This window comes from Trichosporon asahii, assembly GCF_000293215.1.
Source record: "Trichosporon asahii var. asahii CBS 2479 unplaced genomic scaffold scaffold00005, whole genome shotgun sequence".
In the NCBI taxonomy this organism is placed as follows: Eukaryota; Fungi; Basidiomycota; class Tremellomycetes; order Trichosporonales; family Trichosporonaceae; genus Trichosporon; species Trichosporon asahii.
Window position 1 is genome coordinate 423,242 of NW_014040919.1, and position 17,830 is coordinate 441,071.

Consider the following 17,830-nt stretch of genomic DNA (forward strand, 5'->3'; position numbering starts at 1 on the left):
CCAGACTACTCGGCACGCTGAGCAGCGCAGTCTTGGAGCCTTCGCGGCCTTCCTAGTCTTCCTTTGCCTTCCTTTCCGGCCCTGATCCTGCATCCAGGCTCCGCTGCTAGTGCTCTAGCGGCCCTGGGGCTCCCTGGGGCGTCAATCATTGATCCTGCTCCAGCACGCCCAGCGTCGGTCTGTGCTGCGGTTGCGCCAGCGCCCAGGCTGACCAGGCTTGCGGCTAGGCTGGGCGAGGCGCGGCGTCTGGAGAGCCCCGTGTGCTCCGTGTGCCCCGTGTGCGCGTGTGCATCAGCAATCTATTTGCCTCCTCCATTTTCTTGCATTCAGCCGTGTCGCGTCGCCTTCTGCCTTGGCCACCAGTGGCAAGGTGGCTTACACACCCCATATCACCCGCAGTGACCATGCTTGGCCTGGCGCGCTGGTGTAATTCTGGTAACCAGGGTCATGGCTGCTGCCCCTTTTGCATTCCCTGTCCCAGAACAACGCACTCTAATGCACTCGCTCGTCTTGTGCCCTTGCTTCCGACGTGGGCCATCAGAGCACAGCTGTGCCCATTCCCTCAGCTCTGGACGGGGCTCAATTATGCCTGTCTTTCCCTGACCAGGCCTGAACAGGAACCGCAAGGAACTGAAAGGCGGGACCCTGTTCTGACCCTGTGCAGATCTGAGACATTATTCATCACTGCCCAATTTGCTCTTTTATCACTCGCGCGGCCGAGCCCACGAACGTCTTGGACGCTAAACAACGCCGCTTGTCGCACTCAGCTTTGCGCTCTCTCTGATCTCTGACTTGGCCATTGAGCCATTCAAGGAATACGCAGAAATCCCACAGACAGCATCGAATGGGAAGAGCAAAGGGAGTAGGAAATCGCTTCCGACGTTCCGGACCCGGGACGCATGCGATTCCCTGGAACAAGCGATTCAGAAAGGCTGAGAAGGGCTGAGGGCCGGGGGCGCATGTGACCATGACTCTTCTTTGTGTGCCTTTCGTCGTTGGTAAAATGAGAAATGAGGAAATAATGAGCGCAAGTACGTAGCCCCGCGCTTCTGCGCGTGTGCCGCGTTTGGGCGTGCTAGCGTTGCTACCCGTCTGGCGAATCTGAGGGCAGATAGCACAAGATGGCTGCGAGAAAATGCCGCATCCGATGACAGAGGCCAAGAACAGGAATCTGATCACAAAGGCCCGAATCGAACCTATCTCCAGCTCTCCAGGGGCAGTGAAGGGCCGGAATCACCCACTAACCTGGGCTTAGCGGTGATCGGATGATTTCTCATCGAGTAGTGGCATCTGTAGTGCGTACAACTGCGGGAGCTAGCAGGTAATGCAAGGTTAATGATCACGATCAGTCGTATGGGCCGTATGGTACCGGTCCTACAGTACCCAGAGATGCAGAGCTAACTCCGGGCCTTCCGGGCCGATCGTCAGGTAACTAGTAGTTCAGGTCAGAACGTTCCAGCACTCGCTTGCACATCTGTACTCCTTATCCCGCAGCAAATCTGGACCAGTGACTATCCCCCATTCCATCGCTTACAGCTTTACAGGTCGTTTGCAGGAATAGGAACGCAAAGACGTAGGGACGAAAGGGATTATGCCGCGCACCGCGGCTGGTGGCGAAAAGCATAGAGGGACGAAGGGACGAGGCACAGGATCAAGGGCCAGGGGGCACGAGAGGGCCGCCGGTGATCGGCCATCTTCTGCTGGCTGAGCTGGCTGGCTGAGCTGGCTGCTGGCTTGCGGCTTGCTCGGGGACACTCGCGCTCGGACCACCCCGCCGAGCCTTTCCAGTGCGCTGATGGTTAAGCTTTCTTGATCTGCGCGCTCGGACTTGTGCGCCGTGATCAGCGATCCGTGCGATGCTGTCACCGCTGACGTATTGGCGTGTGGGCGCACGGCTCGTGCGACTTGGAGCGGCGGTGCTGACGTGAGAGTATGTGTGTGTGTGGTTCATGGTTCAGCCGTCGCACACACACGGTGAACGCCGAGAATCGGTAGAACGTGACCATAGCAACAGGTTTTCCCACTCCACCGGCCAGTGCTGGTGCCCCGGCGTCGTAACTCCTGGTCGTGCGAGCCGGAGTCCGGTGTTCGGCGTTGACCTTGCGTTTCTGTGGGCTGTGTGTCAGCACGAAACAGGACGGAAGCGTGTGGCTGGGTGTGGTGTGGGTCGCCACTCGTATCCGGATCACAGGTTACGGGTCACGGATCACGGATCACGAGCGAGGAATGTCTCTGTCCCAGAACTCGGGAATGGCCCATTGTGCTGGCAGCCAAGGCAAGCCAGCTTAGCCAATGAGTCTCGGACCATTGCCCATCTAACCATCTGACCGTCCAGGCTTCGATTGTTGGATCTGGCGAATCTGGGGTTTATCTGGGGAGGGGATCGAGGGGATCTGGGGCCACAGCCTTGGGTGTGTGGCACTTGGTGGGAGACGCTGCGGGAGGCGCGTTTCAGCTCCAATTACTGCAAGGCTGCTCCAGTGCTCCAGCGCAACCCAGCGCTTGGCTCCAATATGCACAGTCGCTTAGAACCATGGAAGACAACGATCGCGAGCCATGACTGCCATGGCTGTGGGTGGGAATCGTGGCTGCGTCGAGCAGTTCTCGGAACGTCGACGAACGCACCAGAAGCTGTTCCAGTCTCGGACCGGTGCTAGGCGCTAAGGTACTCCTGATGCTCCTGAGGCTGCGCGGGCTGCGGTCCATCACTTCCATTGCATCACGAGACCCAGACCAAGCCGCAGCAGAAGGTATGTGCTTATCACTGGTGACTGCCCACTACGCCTGCTACGCAGGCTCGCACATGCCCGACGTGACGACGCGCAGCTGCGGTGCGGGCATTAGTGTCTCCACGCTCTAGCCACGCTTAGCCACGCTCCAAGCTGTGTCCTCGTCAGACAGGACTTGTCAAACACGACTCCATCGACTCCACTGCACTCCAACGATACAAGCTTTGCGCGGCTCAGACATGGCTTCGACCTGCGGCTCCCTAGACATGGAGACATGGAGGATGCACGAACATGATAGGGGAGTACGCACTCCCCACTCCCCCCGTTCCTGTCCCAAGGTTTGCGGGGCAGGCACGCTCCGCTGGAATCCGGGTGCCTCTGGCTGCCTGCTGTTATTCGGCCAAGTGCGTTCCAGCAGCTGCCCTGCCCGCAGACGTGTAGAACCTGGCTGCCCGCAGAAAATACGTCACGAGACCTTCTCAACGCAGGCCGCAGAGTCACAGCATGTGGAACACCTCACGAGTCTCACGAGCTCAGGCCGTTGTGTGTGTGCTTTTCCTTGCCCCACTATGGCTCATGGATTCGCTGCGGGGAAAGTGGGAGGTGACAAGTAAAGGAAAAGTATGCATGCCTCAGAACAGACTTCCGATCCCTTCGACCCCACGATTGAAGGTGGGGTTGGGCAGATGCCTGTCAGGAGGATAGACGGAGTGGGCCGGGACGGCTGGTGCAGGAGCGTGCAATGTGGGAGAGTGTGCACCGTTCCGACTGGACGTGCGATCGGCTGCATCGCTTGCGTCTCCTATCTGTGGCGAACGAAGATGAGATCGCTATCAGTCTATTCCGGTCCCCCGCATCGCGATCGCACATCGCCAGTGGGCAGTGGGCCGAGAGAGGGCAAAGTCGGTCCGCGGTGCGGCCTTCGCAGCGGGACCAAGAGCTGCAGCCGCATGCCTCTGACATGTCTCACAGGCCAATTAATGGCCATGCGCCATCTCGTACCTCGTGTCTCAGCAGAATGGATGACAAGTACTGCTGGAATCTGGGCAATCTGGACTTATCTGGACTATTATGGGCAATCTCCGCAACGCAACTCTGGGGCGATGTGGGGGTGTTTGGCGGAATTGTGGAATCGGTTGATGAAATCTGGAATCTGGGCCCAAAACGATGATGCTGAATTGACGGCGCTCGGCGGCGTTTTGGCTGCGGTGCTGGTATGCTGGGCACGATACGTCGAACACTGGCACACTGGCGTGTGCATTGCCCAAGCTGAGCTATGCGGTGCGTGCGGTGGTAGCGGTCGTTAATCTAGGTTGCGGGCGGCAATTGACTGGCGCTCTGCCACGCGCTGCCACCAGGTATCACGCTGACCTGTGTTAATTGATTACCTGACACGCGGTGCCTCGATGCCTGTGGCCTGGACTTGCAGGTCTTCACAACTTCACAGTTGCTTTCCCCTGCCTCGTCGTCATTTCTGCGATGACAGTAGGGTTCGCCACTTGAGCAAGGCGTCTCGTGATACCCTCGCGGTCAAGTGATCACACCTTTGCGGTCCCTAGCACAAGCCCTGCGCAAGCCCATGGCGCCGGCTTCCCAGTCTTCTGGGTTGGCGTAGGTTGATCTATCGGATGGGCTGTGATGATCCCCCTTAATGCACCCTTTCAGGTATCTCTTGGTTTGTTTGGCTCCAGCGCCTAACAATCCTACGAGGCAAGTCGTTTCGTTTGGCTGACGCATGACGCACCGCATCAGCTTGATCTGGCTTGCCTGGCGCCAGCCTCACAGGTCCTCGAGGCGCCACAAGCCGCCACAACCCTTTGCGTGATCCTTCGCGTCCGTCCTTCGTCCGTCGCGTCCCCCATTTGCGCAGTTGTTGCTCTCATGCTCCGGATGCGGGACAGTCGGAGCTCGCGGGGGTCGGACCGTGGGGTTGTCGCCGTCGCGTCATCCCCTCGCCACTTCCCTTCGCCACTGCCCTTCACTGCGCAGCGCCATGATGAGCGCGGCGTTCGCCACCCTTCACAGCCAAACAGAGCGCCAAAAGCAAAAGCCCAAAGCGAAAGCCAAAGCGCCGGCATTCAGCACGAGCATCCGCATTCAGCACGAGCAATATGGCTCATATGACCTTGTCGCCACTGAGCCTCTGCACGAGCATGCCTTCTGAGCGGCAAAACATCGAGCAAGAGTGTACTTCAGCCGAAAGCGGAAGCCACTGCACGAGCACCGACATTCAGCACAGTCTCCGCGGTCACCAGGGCGGCGAGCACGGGCTGCACGGTCAGCACACCCCATCATCAACAGTTCACCGGCGGTAGGTCGTGTATTCAGCACGAGCTCCCGTTAGCAGCCGCATGAAAGTGGACCCCGTGCTCAGCCATGCGAGCATTGCACGGCGCCACTGCCATCAACGTCAGCGGCGAGCAACCAGCCCCGGAAGCCCCGGCGCGCGCCGCATACCACGGACGCCGACGCGGTTCATCCGCACCCAAATGTGTGCATCAAGACGACCGCGTGCTGACGCAATCGGCTTGGAGCGGCTTGGCGCAGTGCTCTCGGCGTTCATAGGGGCCACACAGGCGTTTTCACAGGCGTCTTTGCAGGCGGCGTGGTGATCAAGCCCTCCAGCCGGCCGGGAACCAAGGCTCGATTACGATCCCGGGATACTGGATCCATCAAACTTGCTTCGCGTGGCGTCGTTGACGTCGACGGCTGACCAAGCCGTAGTAGACGGCGCATGCTGACCAACTCTCATCCATCCGACGTCCCAAAAGCCAGCGAGCGCCACGATAAAGTTTGCGAAACGCACGGTCCCAACACCCCCGTAACCTTAAGAAACTGGAGCCTTCAGCCCAGTCTCACTTGTAAGCTTTCGCTTTGCCCACGCTTGCCCATCTCGTATTTCAGCCTTGGGCTTGAGATTAGTAATGACCAACCCAACTGATGAGTCTGCGTGGTTGAAAACGTGAGAACCTGCGGGCCTGGGGTGTCTGTAGGATGGGACAGTGGGCGACGGCGACGACGATGGCGTTTTGGGCCAGGTGTGGCCAGAAACGCAGAATGACAAGAAGGCTGGGCCCCTCTGCCTTGGGTGAGACTCGTGAGACTCGTGAGAAAGGAAGGCTGACAGAATACGACAACTGACAGTAAATAGGTCAGAATCGACGGAACAGAAATGGGCACTTGGGCAGCATGGGCAAGGGCTCAGCATAATTGAGCACAACGACCAAGTTCAAATGAAAGAATAGGTCCAGATGAGTCAATGCAAAACAGCACCAGCTGGAACAAGAGGGAGGATGCACGGAATGTCGGAAGCATTGCAGAATGGGCAGACTCTCGACACTGAATGACCCGCAAATGGTGAATGCAGCACATGGTCAACATGGACTGGCCGCGACTTGCCGCACCAAGGATCTCTCTCTTTCTCCGATCCCGGTGAACGCTCGCTGGTGGATATTCCTCGGTTCTTGCGAAGAAGTGCTGGACGTTCATTGCTAAAGTGTTGAATGGAGGTGCAATTCTTCCACATGCCACGAGCATGTCACCACGCGGTTCGTCTCTGGTTGTTGCAAGGTGCATTCCCAGCCCCGTGCAGCGACGCGAGCGCCGCACTCTCGCTAACGAATCGATTGAGGCCCGCTAAGCATACGCCGTATACGCCGTATACGCCGTATTCGCCGGCGTACGAGGCGTTTGGTGGTTGGCGTCCGGGAAGACGGAGCATTCCGCGACCTCACAGGCGTCCAGGAGTTCAGTGGCAGTGGCACCTCCTTCCCGAACTTCGGCGCCTCGCTATCCCTTTTGCTGGCTTTGCTGGATACCTGAGTACATGCTCGGGGTGTTCTGTCAGTGCTCCATGCTCCAGGGATTCCAGTACGCCGGCGGCACAGTAGCTGGCTGGCCTCAAAGCCATCGCGAGGGGCGAGGGCGTGGGTGAGGGGATGTGCAGCGGCGATCCCCATGATCTATCTGCCCTAGGGTCCCGAGCTCACTTCTGCCGCTCTCGCTCTCCCCTCCGATCGCCCTCGCCGCCCTCGCCTTTCCTCCGTTTCCTCCGATAGCAACAGGTGCGAACGCCGTCATGAGCACGGAATACTCACAGATCAGCCGTGTTTGCCGAGTAAATTAACCCTCAGTGTCACAGTGTCACGAGCAGATGAGAAACTTTTCCTACTTCTTACATCAACACTTCCAGACAACGTTGAACACTGATGTTGTGCTCGGAGCGCCTGCAGTGAGCGTCTCCCTTCTGTGGCCCATCCCGCCCTCCTCAGCCCTCGGCCCTCGGCCCACTCGCTTCGCTCGTCGTCGCTCGTGGCAGTATCGTGCGTCATTATCCATGCATTATGTCCAGTCTACATGTCGACCGGGCGACAATGTCGTGACTCCGAGTCCCGTAGGTCCTGTATTGAGGTTATACTAGTGCGTCCATGGCGCTGTCCATTCTATCCTCTCTCTATCTGGCGCGCCGGTTGCGCTCGTCCCACTTCGCTGAGCTGGCTCTGCTCATCCGCTTCCGCTTCGCCAATCGGTTGACAGATGCGCCGCACTCGAGCGGGTCGCTCCTATTCTCTCTGCTCACCGCCCGCTGAGCTCGCTACGCTCCCTGCTCGCCGCTCGCTTCGCTCGCTCATGCGGTGACGGGAAAGTGGTAAGTCACGTCGCTCGCCTCCGTCTCGGCGTCAATGTCATCGAGCCTCCTATCGTTCACTTCCGCCTCCGCCTTCTCCGCCTTCTTCGGCGAGCCCAGAGCCTTGGTAGCAGCGAGACTTTCCTTCCTCGGCGGCGGCTGAGACTCGACATAATGCGCCATTTGCCTGCCCCGGATCGCGAAACCGCACTTTTCGTAGAACGGCACCATGCGTTCCTGGCAGTCCAAGATCACCTTGTACGCGCCCAGATTCGCTGCCATCTCCCTCAGGCCGCGGACTAGGATCTGCCCCAGCCCGCGACCTTGCAGACGCTCGCTGACGATGATGTCCTCGATATGCCCGCTGAGGCCGCCGCCGTGGCTGAACTTGCGCTCGAGCAGGAGCGTCCCGGACAGGACGAGCTCATCTGTCGCGCGCTCGACGAGCACGAGGATGTAGTAGATCCCGCTCGCCTTGAGGCCGTTGAAAAGGTTGGCGTACGTCGAGGGCGCGAGGGCGGGGGACTGCGAGAGCGTCGACAGCAGGCTGAAATGCGCGCGGAGGAAGTCATCGCTCGCCAGCGGACGCAGGTGGTACTCTTTCGGAATGGCGGATTGCATGCTCTGCGGGATCAGGGCGGGGTCGAAGAGCAGGCTCAGCGACTGGTCCGGCGTCAGCTTGTCGACGGGCGGCTCGCTGTCGTCGCTCAGGTCGTCGCGCGGCGTGACGAGGACGAGCTTGGTGCGCGAAGTGCCTGGGCCCGTGTTGCGCTCCTTGGGCGCCTCCTCCTCGCTCTCCTCTTCCTGCTCCTCGTACGCGCCATAGTCGTACTCGCCAGAGTGGTACGAGAGCGGCGTCGTCGCCGGGCCAAAGATCAGGTCGCAGTGCGTAATCATGTCCTCTAGCACGCTGTCGCGGTGCGTCTGCATCTGGATGAGCGCCTCGCCGTTCTCGGGCGTCTTCTCGGGACCAAAGAGCACACTGTTGAACACGAGGGCGAGGTTGCGTGCATCCATCTTGTTCTCCTCGGCGTGGTCGGCCACGCGGGCGAGGTGCTCGATGATGGCGCGCAGCGTCGTCTGGTGGATCGGCGGCAGCCTTCGGAGCCGCGAGCGAATGACGCTAAACTTGTTGTCGAGGTACGAGTCGCGGTCGGCCGTCATCTTGACGCGCTCGGCCAGCGGGAGCGGGAATAACGGATCAGGTAACTCGCGCAGGTACTGCTTGAGCACGCCCGCGATGCTGTGCACGTCGTATGTCGGCTTGAACTGGAAGTGCGCCTCGGTGCGCTCAATCTCCTGCACCATGTCGCGCACCGTGGCTACGCGGCCAGAGATACGGTAGATGCCCTCCGTCTCGAGACCAAAGGCGTCGATTCTAGCGATGCACTTTTCGACAATGAGAGGCGGTCGGCCGTGGTCGCCGCCCTCGCCGCGCGCAAAGTCGTAGTCGGTCAGCGAGACGCCAAAGATCAGACTTTGGCACGGTCCGACGTGGTAGTTTTCGTACACGACCGGCTTGTTCTTGACGATCGGCGGAAGGCGCGAGCGGAACTGCATGCCGTCGTGCTCGAGGTTGATGTGCTTGATGGCGTTGCCAACGACCTCGGTCGCCTGCGCGAGCGTCACTGCAGTCGCGTGCGCGTGCGTGACATAGTGAGCGAGCGCAGCGCGCAGTTTCATGTTGAGCTCCTCGTTAAGGTCCGTCAGGCTCTGGATCGCAGACGTCTGGAGCTTCTCTCGTCGCAGTCGCAGCGTCTCCGTGTGGAACACACCCTTGCGGTACGCCTTGTCTGCCTCCTCCGCCTCGCGGCGCGCCTTGACGCTCTTCATCGCGCTAACGGGGTGTGCGCGCACGCTTCCTCTCCGCGGGATATTGGACTCGGGTGGAGAGACGGCAACCTCGGGCCCGCTCTTCTCGGGGGCGCCGTCCCGGTCGCCCGCCATGCGGTCCATCAGCGACCTGAAGCCCTTCTTTCCGTGCGCCGCAATGTCGTTCATGATCTCCTTTGAGCGCGCATCGACGTCGCGCAGCGTCAGACCCGACGCTGAGCCCGAACGCGAGCGCCCGCTCTGCTGGACACCCGAGAAGTGAATCGGGGTCTTGCGATCGGGGATCGTCGTTGCCGGCGAAAGAGCTGAGGGGTGGTAACCCTGCTGCTGGGGCGCGAGGTGCATCGACGGGTTGGTGGTGTGATAAGACGGCGTTGTGGAGTGATAAGACGGCGGGGGATGGCTAGACTGTGACGTCGGCGAGTTCGGGCTCGGGAAGTTGAGATCGTCCGAATCGAGCGACCCGCTCGACCGCCGGCTGCGGCTGATGCTCGGCGCGCGGATCGAGTGCCCGTCCCGAATCGAAGCGGCAGCCGACATGTATGGGTGCGGCTGCTTCTCGGGCAATGCTGGGTTTGTCTCGCTGAGGAGCTGCTGTTGCTTCGCGACTGCGGCTTCCTGCTTCCGAATTTCCTCCAGCGTCTGTTCCTTGCTCCGGTACGTCTTCTCGAGCTTCGGGACCTTGTTGAAGACGTACGATTCGTATTGCTCTGTCGCCTCCTTGAGCCCTTCACGGATACGGTTTCGGATCCGCGTTTGCGTGTCACGGATCCCCGTCAGCGGCGCGACCACCGTAGTCTGCAGTGCGTGGACGAACGCCTCCCGTGAGGCAATCTCGCGCTCCGTATAGTCGCGCACTTCGAACCATGCTTTCCGTGTCGTTGACGCGAACCGTCTGTTCCCGATGCTGGTGTCAGTTGCATGGTCCAACGTTGGGTGACGCGTTCAGCGTGCCTGGAGCGACGGCCGTTGCCGGCCGTCACGTCGGACAAGCAGCTGTGCAAGTCCAGCTGCGAGATAACGCGCGCAGCGCTGTCACTCACTCATCGACCTGCGAGTCTGCTCCAACCTGCTTCGCATGGAGCTTGTTCAGCGCCTCGACGTAGCTCTGCTCAATCTTGATGCGCTCGTTGAAGTAGCTAATGTACGCCTCGTCCTCGGCGAGTTTGCGCTGGGTTGGTCAGTCATGTGCTCTGTCAGGAGAATGTAGGGAAGGGGCGATGCTGCATGCCGCCGAGTCGTGGGTCGCTTGGTGCTCGGTGGGTCGTCGTCTGGCATGAGAGAATCAGGTGCGCTGAACCTTGACTGCGGTGGAGTCGTCGACGGGCGAGCAAGCGAGCCAACGGTATGCGCTGCGCTCTTGCTGTCGCGTATCTAAACATAGACAGTCCGACCGCACGCAACTGTCTAAGCAGTCTAGGCTTCGCTCGAAAACGCCAAGATGCGCAGTCGGCGCACTGTGTCGCTGGAATAGGACACAGGATATGCTGCGCGACAGACGAGGTGGAAGCAAGGGGTGCGAGCTGAGTCTTGGCGTGTAGGCGAGCCGGTTTGCCGTGAGCGTGAGAGTAAGGTTGAGCTTGTGTAGGCGGGAGAGGGATGGTTTGGGGTTGGCCGATGTCGAGGTTTGATGATGCTGTTGGCGGGTCGAAGTTGCTCCCCCACACACAGGCGGGTGACGTCGAAGCAAGCCACCCCCCGTCGATTGTGTTGAGTGATGCCGAAGTCGAGAGCCGGGCGACGAGCGCGTGCGAGCAAAGGGAGAAGACCACAGAGGGGGACAAGCGACTCACCTTGAACTCCTTGAGGATGTCGGCATCCTGGTCAGCGCCTTTGCGCGGCTGCGCCAGTCCCGGTTCATAAGCGTACGCCATAGCCTATGCCTATGTCGGGAGCGGGCGTGCGAGCGAGCGTGCGATTCCGACGAGCGTGCTCGCAACTTGGTCGTTGGCGGTTGGCCGTGTGGTATGGGCGGAAGAGAAGATGGGGCGGATTCGAGTTTGTGAGAAAGTGCCGGGAAGCAGTGCACGCCACCGGACACTTGGTAGGGTTGCGAGGTTGGGAGCTTTGGTTTCGGGTATGCCGTCGGCTCTTGCTGTGGGTGTCGGACGATACGACGAGGAGTGCGTGCGTGTCGTTGCTGAGAAGAAGAAAGGACAAAGAGCAAAAGATGCGGATCTGGTCAATCGAGGAACCAAGTAGTCGCGCTCGGCGGTCGGTGCTGAATTGAATGTTGATGTTTGCGGGTGTGTGTAAGGACGAGTATTGGTGGATGGTTGAATCCTGGTAAGGACGTAAGTACGCGACGTGACCCTGCCGCTTAGCAGTCAGGACAGCCAGAGTGCACTAACTGGAATCGGTGGCGCGCTGTGCACTTTCATGCACTTGCTTGTCCGTGATCCGTCAGGTTGTTGCTGTGCAATCGCGGAGCAAGCGTGAGCGGCGTGTAGCAGATGTGTGAACGACAGAGAGGACGATACATGCTAGCATGCTAGTCGATAGCGGTAACGCGTACGTACGCACGACCCGCACGACCCGATTCCCAGCCTGCGTAGCAGCGCGACACACTGATGGCCGGTCCGGTCGTGCAGTAGCGGTTGCATCACCGTTCCTCGCTGCCCTCTCCAGGCTGGGCTGTGCCGGTCTGCGGACAGCATAACGGTTCTATCTGGCTCGTTTGGCCTGTCGTGCTGGCAGGGCCGCGCGGCACACATGCTGCACGAGCGGACAAGAAAGGAACCCTACAGCTTGAGCGGGGCTCTCCCACCGCACGTAGTGCACCTTTGCTCACAATCAAATCAACCTTGGCATTCGTTCCAGGCACGCATAATGCGAGTCTCACGTCTCATGTTGCATCACCCGGACACATGCTTCCGCTGTTGCGCTGCCCCACCCGCAACCCGCATTCACTGCCCCGCATCCTGCGGCTGGCTCTCCACCGACTCGGTTCATTGCACGGGACCGCCCCTCGCCCGACTCCCTCCACTCGCTCCCACGCCCCAACCTTGCAATGTTACAGACGAAAACGACATGCATGGGACCGACTGGGACTCTCAGTTGCGACTTTCTATATGAACAGGTACGTACTATTGTACTGGCGTGGCTGACTAACTATCTCAGAGTCTACTACGTTTCCATTTGCGCAGACCAAAACCAAACTAGTGAGTGAGACGGAGTGAGGTGATAAGAGTATGAGGTGGGGAGGAGAGGGGAGGCACGCAGGGTGGGGAAGAGACCCCAGGCACCTATCTGACGGGGTGTGGGTTGAGACACAGAAGCAGGCGAGCTTTCAAGCGTATGCAGGAGGAAGGGGAAGGGGAGGAAGAGGTTGGGTATCGTAGAAGCGGTTTAATATGCAAACACAGGGATGTCGGTCGGACCGTTGAGAACAAGCAGGCGTGGGCATCGTTTTCCTCCTTTCCCCCCTCATCTTCTCTCCCTCTAGGCGTGTGTGAGGTATAGTGGACAAGGAGCCTTACGCCTTGGAGGCGGCGGCCGCCTTGGCGTTGCGGGCGTGCTCCTCGCGGACGGGGGCAAAGTAGGGGTGCTGCTGGGCCTCCTGGGCGGTGAGTCGCTCCTGGTGGTCGTAGCGAAGGAGCTTGTCGAGGAAGTCGATGGCCTCGTTGGAAATGTAGCGCTGGTTCTCCGACGTGATGAACTTGCTCCAGGGTTTACGCTGGTAGCGGCCGAGGACCTCGTCGAACTGGGAATCTAAGTCAATGTCGTAGCGCTCGAGGTAGTTGAAGAGCTCGTCCGTTCCGAGGACCTTGGTGATCTTGACGAGCTGGTCGATGTTGTCGTGTCCGTGGAAGAACGGCTCCTTGCGGAAGATCATCGACGCGAACATGCACCCCAAGCTCCACATGTCGAGCGAGTAGTCGTACTCCTGGAAGTCGACGAGCAGCTCCGGTCCCTTGAAATATCTTGAAGCGACACGAACATTGTACTCGGTTCCAGGGTGGTAGAACTCGGCGAGTCCCCAGTCGATCAGGCGCAGCTGCCGCCGCTCGTGGTCGATCATGACGTTGTGCGGCTTGACGTCGCGGTGCATGATGCCCTTCGAGTGGCAGAAGTCGAGCGCCTTGAGCAGCTCAAAGATGTAATACCTCACGTCGTAGTCGGTAAACTTGGGGTACAGCGTCTTAAACTCGGTGTTGTTGACGTACTCGGAGACGATTGACGGCGTCTTGGACTGCGAGTCGCGCACAACGTCGAGGAGGCCGATAATGTTCGGTCCACCGGCCAGGTTCTGCAGGATCTTGATCTCACGCTTGATCTTCTTCTTCTTCACCGGCTTCAGGACCTTGACGATGCACTTCTGGTTCGTGGGGAGGTGGACAGACTCAAACACCTCGGAGTACTTTCCTCGGCCGACCTTGCGGACAATCTCGTAGTTGTCCTGGTTGCCCCAAGTGACGATGAGGTTGTCTGCGATGTTAGGTATTGCCCCTGTGTGTAGTGCGTTTGGTGCGAGCACGACGTACCATAGTCCCACCATGACCTTCCCAACTTCTCGTTGACGTCAGGGTACACGCGAGCCTGAGGAAGTCAGCCGACTGCCGTGGTGTGCATGCAAGGTTATGGTCGTGCGGGTCGACAGCATAAGCGTGGGGATGGACATGGTCGAGGGAGCGGGTGATGATCATGCCGAGTAGCGTCATCAATCGTTGGGTGGCCCCCGGAATGCGTCGTCCCCGCTAAATGATAAAGAGGATCCTACTCATAACTCCTGTGACCCTTGGCGGAGCGGGACGGACAACTCACGATACTCCTGGACCCCGACATGGCTAACAGTTGTTCGTCGATGGACGGAATGACGGTTGCTGGGTAGTGTCGGCGCGTCGTTCTCTGGGTCGCTCGCTGGTGCAGTCGACTCGCCGAACGGTATGGTCTAGTTGATCGATGCGAGTGTCGTCGAGACAGCCCTGCACTACCGCTGAGTGAGCGCTGCGGCCAAGCAGCCTGGGTGGCCGGTGGCTCACCACGCGCGTTTTCGAGCTAACGCCGACTCATGTGGCACTCGGACCAGTCCACACTCAAATGGTGACTCGCGACCGCGACGCGGATCGATTCCTCCTCTGTGACGTTCATTCATCTGTTTGATACGCACCGATCAGTCAGTTCACTGGACGCACATGCACCGCCAGCACTAGCAGATGAGCGTGAGTCACATAATAGTCCATTTTATAAAACCAGTAATACAAGGGTGAAAATGATATGGCGGCGGCAGTGTTCGTTTTCCTTTTCAAATGTCGTGAGGGATAAGGGAGGTTGATTATGCGTGGTATGTTCGGGTCGCTCACTTGGTGGGCTCTTCAGAGCGGGCGGGCTGCTGCGTGGAACCAGCAGCTCCAGGAGGCAGCTCGGCCTCGGTCGTGGTCGAGGTCGAGTAGGTGGACTGGCGGAGTGGGGACGACTCGGTTCCGGTCCCGGATATGGCCGAGTAGCGCTGCGGCGGGCTGCGGGGCGTCTCAGCCTCGCTAGTAGACGGTGCGTTGGTAGAGCTTGTCTCCGGGTCCGGGTTACGCGCCCGCAGCACAGCGTCGTAGCTGGGAGGCGGGAGGGCTTGCAGCTGGTCGGGCACAGGTCCAGCGTCAATGTACTCGGACAGTGCGTAGGAGCTGCCAGGCGACCTGGCACCGGCTCTGCCGGCGTTGCTGTCGTTCCTGCCCTTGCGGCGCTCGTTGTACGCCAACTGCTGCTTCTCGGTCATGAAGCGGTTGTTCGAGCTGCTGGACGTGATCATGCTGTCGCGCGGGTTCGTTGACGAGGCGGGGAACGGGTCGACCTGCGGGTAGGGGTAATCTGTCGACTCGGAGAACATCGACTGCCGGTTCGTTCCGTCGAACGAGTCAAAGCCGCTCGAGATACGACTGTGCCTGTTCCTGGAACCCGGGCTGCCGGTAGCACCAAGCAGGCTCTCCATCTGTGCGCTCTGGCGGCCCTGTTCGGTCATCGGGTCCGGCTCGTCGTCGACATCGTGCAGGTCGACTGCGCCTCCCGTGCGCTGATTTTTGCGCTTGCGGCGGAAGTAGAGGAAGGCAGCGAGGAAGCCGAGCGCCAGAGCCGCGACTGATCCAATGACAGCGCCGACGATTGCCCCAGTGCTCGTGCCGCCGCCGCCACCGCCGCCCGATGGGGACGAGGAGGAGCTAGGGGTGGGCGACGTCGAGCCCGTCGAACTGAGGAGGAGCTGGGTCGTCGTGAGACTGCCAGACTTCATGCAGTCCTGCTGCAGGCTGTCGGCGACAGTGTAGAGCGAGGTGCTGCCGCCGATGCCGAACTTGCCAGCGTCCGTCATGAAGAGCATCATCTTCGTTCCGCCCGGCACCTTGATCTGCCAATCGACTCCCTTGTCTCCGTCCGTGTTGTCAGGAACTGGAATCTCCCAGGCAACACCTCCCGGGATCATGCCAAAGGCACCCACGGGGAACGTCGGCAGCTGCGTCTTGTTCTCCATGTTCCACTTCAAGGAGACCGTGTCACACTGCGCCGGCTTGTCCATGGACACGCCCGTCTTGCCCGGCTCGGCCATGTAGAACGCAAAGTCCAGCGCGAAGTCCTTGCCTAGTCTGACAGGTCAGTTCATCGCTTGTTCGAGATATTGCGAGCTACTCACTCTCCCAGACAGCTCTTGTCGTCACTCTTTCCGATTTCTGCTTGGTCAGCGACAACTGCACAGCACTATCCAGGCTATAGACGCACTCTGCACTGGTCGGACGTTCGCGCCCTTGAATCCGGTGGCGTCATAGAGGGCGAAGACAAACTCGGCGTCTCCTGGCTGGCTGAGCTTGAACGTGTGCTTGTACGGCGGGCTTCCTTGCGGGTCGGGGATTGACATGTTGAACATGTGCTGGCCTTCGATGTATCCCACATTCTTCTGATCAGCATGCCGCTCAGCATTGGGTCACTTACCGAAGGGATGCCGACGAGACGGAAAGGAGCCTTGCCGCCGTCCCTGTTACCGTCAGCTAACACGTACGTTGGTCAGCGATGCGGGACGCACCAGGTCAAGGTAAAGTCTTGGCATTGTGCTGGCTGAGAGGTGGTGAAGTTGAATGCTGATTGGGCTGACGCGCCAGAGACCGTCAGCAGATTGACGAGGAGCGTCAGCATGGCTGGCCGACTTGTCGTGCGGAAGTGTCTGTACAGTCGGTAAATGCTGAGGGTGTGATGAGGAGAGATGGGAGGTGACGCGGGAAGAATCAAGAGAGTGAGGTACGAGTGCCCGGCGGCGTAGCTGGCGTCACTGGCGTCGCTGGCGCTGGCGAAGAAGAGAGGCGAGAAGAGGGTGGCCCGAGCTGGTCTGGTCGAAGCTGGCCGGGTGTGTGCGGGCTTTTGGCAGGAGCTGTGCTGGTGCTCGAGATTGGAACAGAGTCAAAGAGATAGAGTAAGGAGAAATCAGAAAACGAGGGTGTGGGTGGGCGCCGAGAAGCAAAGGCGAAAGAGCAAAAGCAACCGAACGAAGCGGTGGGTCGAGGTTGGGTAGGCTGGATAGGTGGATAGGCTTGGGTAAGGCTAGGATAGCTTGGGATGGGGTAGTGCGACGAGAGATACGCTGCCGAAACGGCTGCTCTGATCCGGTGCGCGCGTGCAATGCAATGCAAAGGCGAGGCAGGGTCGAAGCGGCGTAGTCAGCGGCGCTCCTCTCTCTCTGGGTGGCGCCCCTCCGCCTTCTCCTCGATCCTCGATCCTCGCGATCCGACGGACACTACCCCCCGTCATCGCGAGTTGTCAAGCCAGTTGGTCCGTCGACAACAATAGCGCCATAGTTGCTCCACCAATACATGCCTCCGTCCACACTGCGCACCAGTCCAACCTCTTAAGCAGGCAAGAACACTCACTTGAGTCGTCGAAAGAATTTTGCATGCATGCGTTAGCGAAAACGAAACTCTAAGTCGTCGTGGCTTGGCGGTAGGTCGCGTCGTGATTGTGTGGTCGCAGCAGCGTCATGCAGGTTAAGCTCTGGTCCTGGCGAATGTGCACCGCCACGGGCCCTGACTGGCACTCTCAGCTCTCTGTCCGCTCAGCACCTCCACCCAGCCCTTGCCCCGTACCCTATGCAGGCCCTTATCAACGCGTACTTCCACAATATCCAGCACCGCCGACGGCGTGCACTAGACATTTCATGTGGCCCGCACCCACTGAGGGGCGGAAGCTGTGTCCCACCTTCTCTATGCTCTCAACTGTCAACTGTAGATCTCTTCTACGTCTTCTGCGCAACATTACATGAACGATAAACGCTCGATGATAGAAGCCAGGCCAGGCCCACGGCAAACGCGCAGCTTGACATTGAGTTTGAGGCCAGGGACCATGCTCGTTTCAGGGTGAGGGGCGGCCTGTCACAGGATCCTCAGGCCCAAGCCCCCCTGACATCATCGACGCAATCGCGTTTCATCTGACGGTCCACCTGCTGCGTGCGATACGTGCGGCGTGCGGTGCGTCCAGTGTGCCCAGTATAGCTCAGCCTCCCTCATGACCTTCTCTGCACGGATATCTCATCCTTCCGAACGAACAACTTCGATATAACAACCCCGACCTGCGATAACAACGGCTGTCTGTAGAAGCGGAGAAGGGGCAAAAGGAACAGTCACACATATTGTGATAACGCCGTCACTTGGTCACCTCACGCTAGCTAACG

The 17,830-nt window shown here is 59.6% G+C and overlaps 3 protein-coding genes across 3 annotated transcripts; all 3 read right to left on the reverse strand.

The window, feature by feature from the left end:
- Positions 1-7,356: 7,356 nt before the first annotated feature.
- Positions 7,357-11,063, reverse strand: A1Q1_04899 (uncharacterized protein; the record flags this gene model as incomplete). Its single annotated transcript, XM_014328073.1, has 4 exons — positions 7,357-10,084; positions 10,233-10,360; positions 10,490-10,592; positions 10,648-11,063. 4 exons carry the CDS (start codon positions 11,061-11,063, stop codon positions 7,357-7,359), a joined length of 3,375 nt encoding a protein of 1,124 aa, XP_014183548.1.
- A 1,601-nt stretch (positions 11,064-12,664) lies between these two features.
- A1Q1_04900 (casein kinase II, alpha chain) lies at positions 12,665-13,974 on the reverse strand (the record flags this gene model as incomplete). The annotated part of the gene is made up of 3 exons (XM_014328074.1): positions 12,665-13,617; positions 13,674-13,728; positions 13,954-13,974. 3 exons carry the CDS (start codon positions 13,972-13,974, stop codon positions 12,665-12,667), a joined length of 1,029 nt encoding a protein of 342 aa, XP_014183549.1.
- Positions 13,975-14,488: 514 nt separating this feature from the next.
- Positions 14,489-16,305, reverse strand: A1Q1_04901 (uncharacterized protein; the record flags this gene model as incomplete). The annotated part of the gene is made up of 5 exons (XM_014328075.1): positions 14,489-15,761; positions 15,809-15,845; positions 15,895-16,042; positions 16,105-16,147; positions 16,196-16,305. The coding sequence occupies 5 exons, from the start codon at positions 16,303-16,305 to the stop codon at positions 14,489-14,491; spliced, it is 1,611 nt and encodes a 536-aa protein (XP_014183550.1).
- Positions 16,306-17,830: the final 1,525 nt, after the last annotated feature.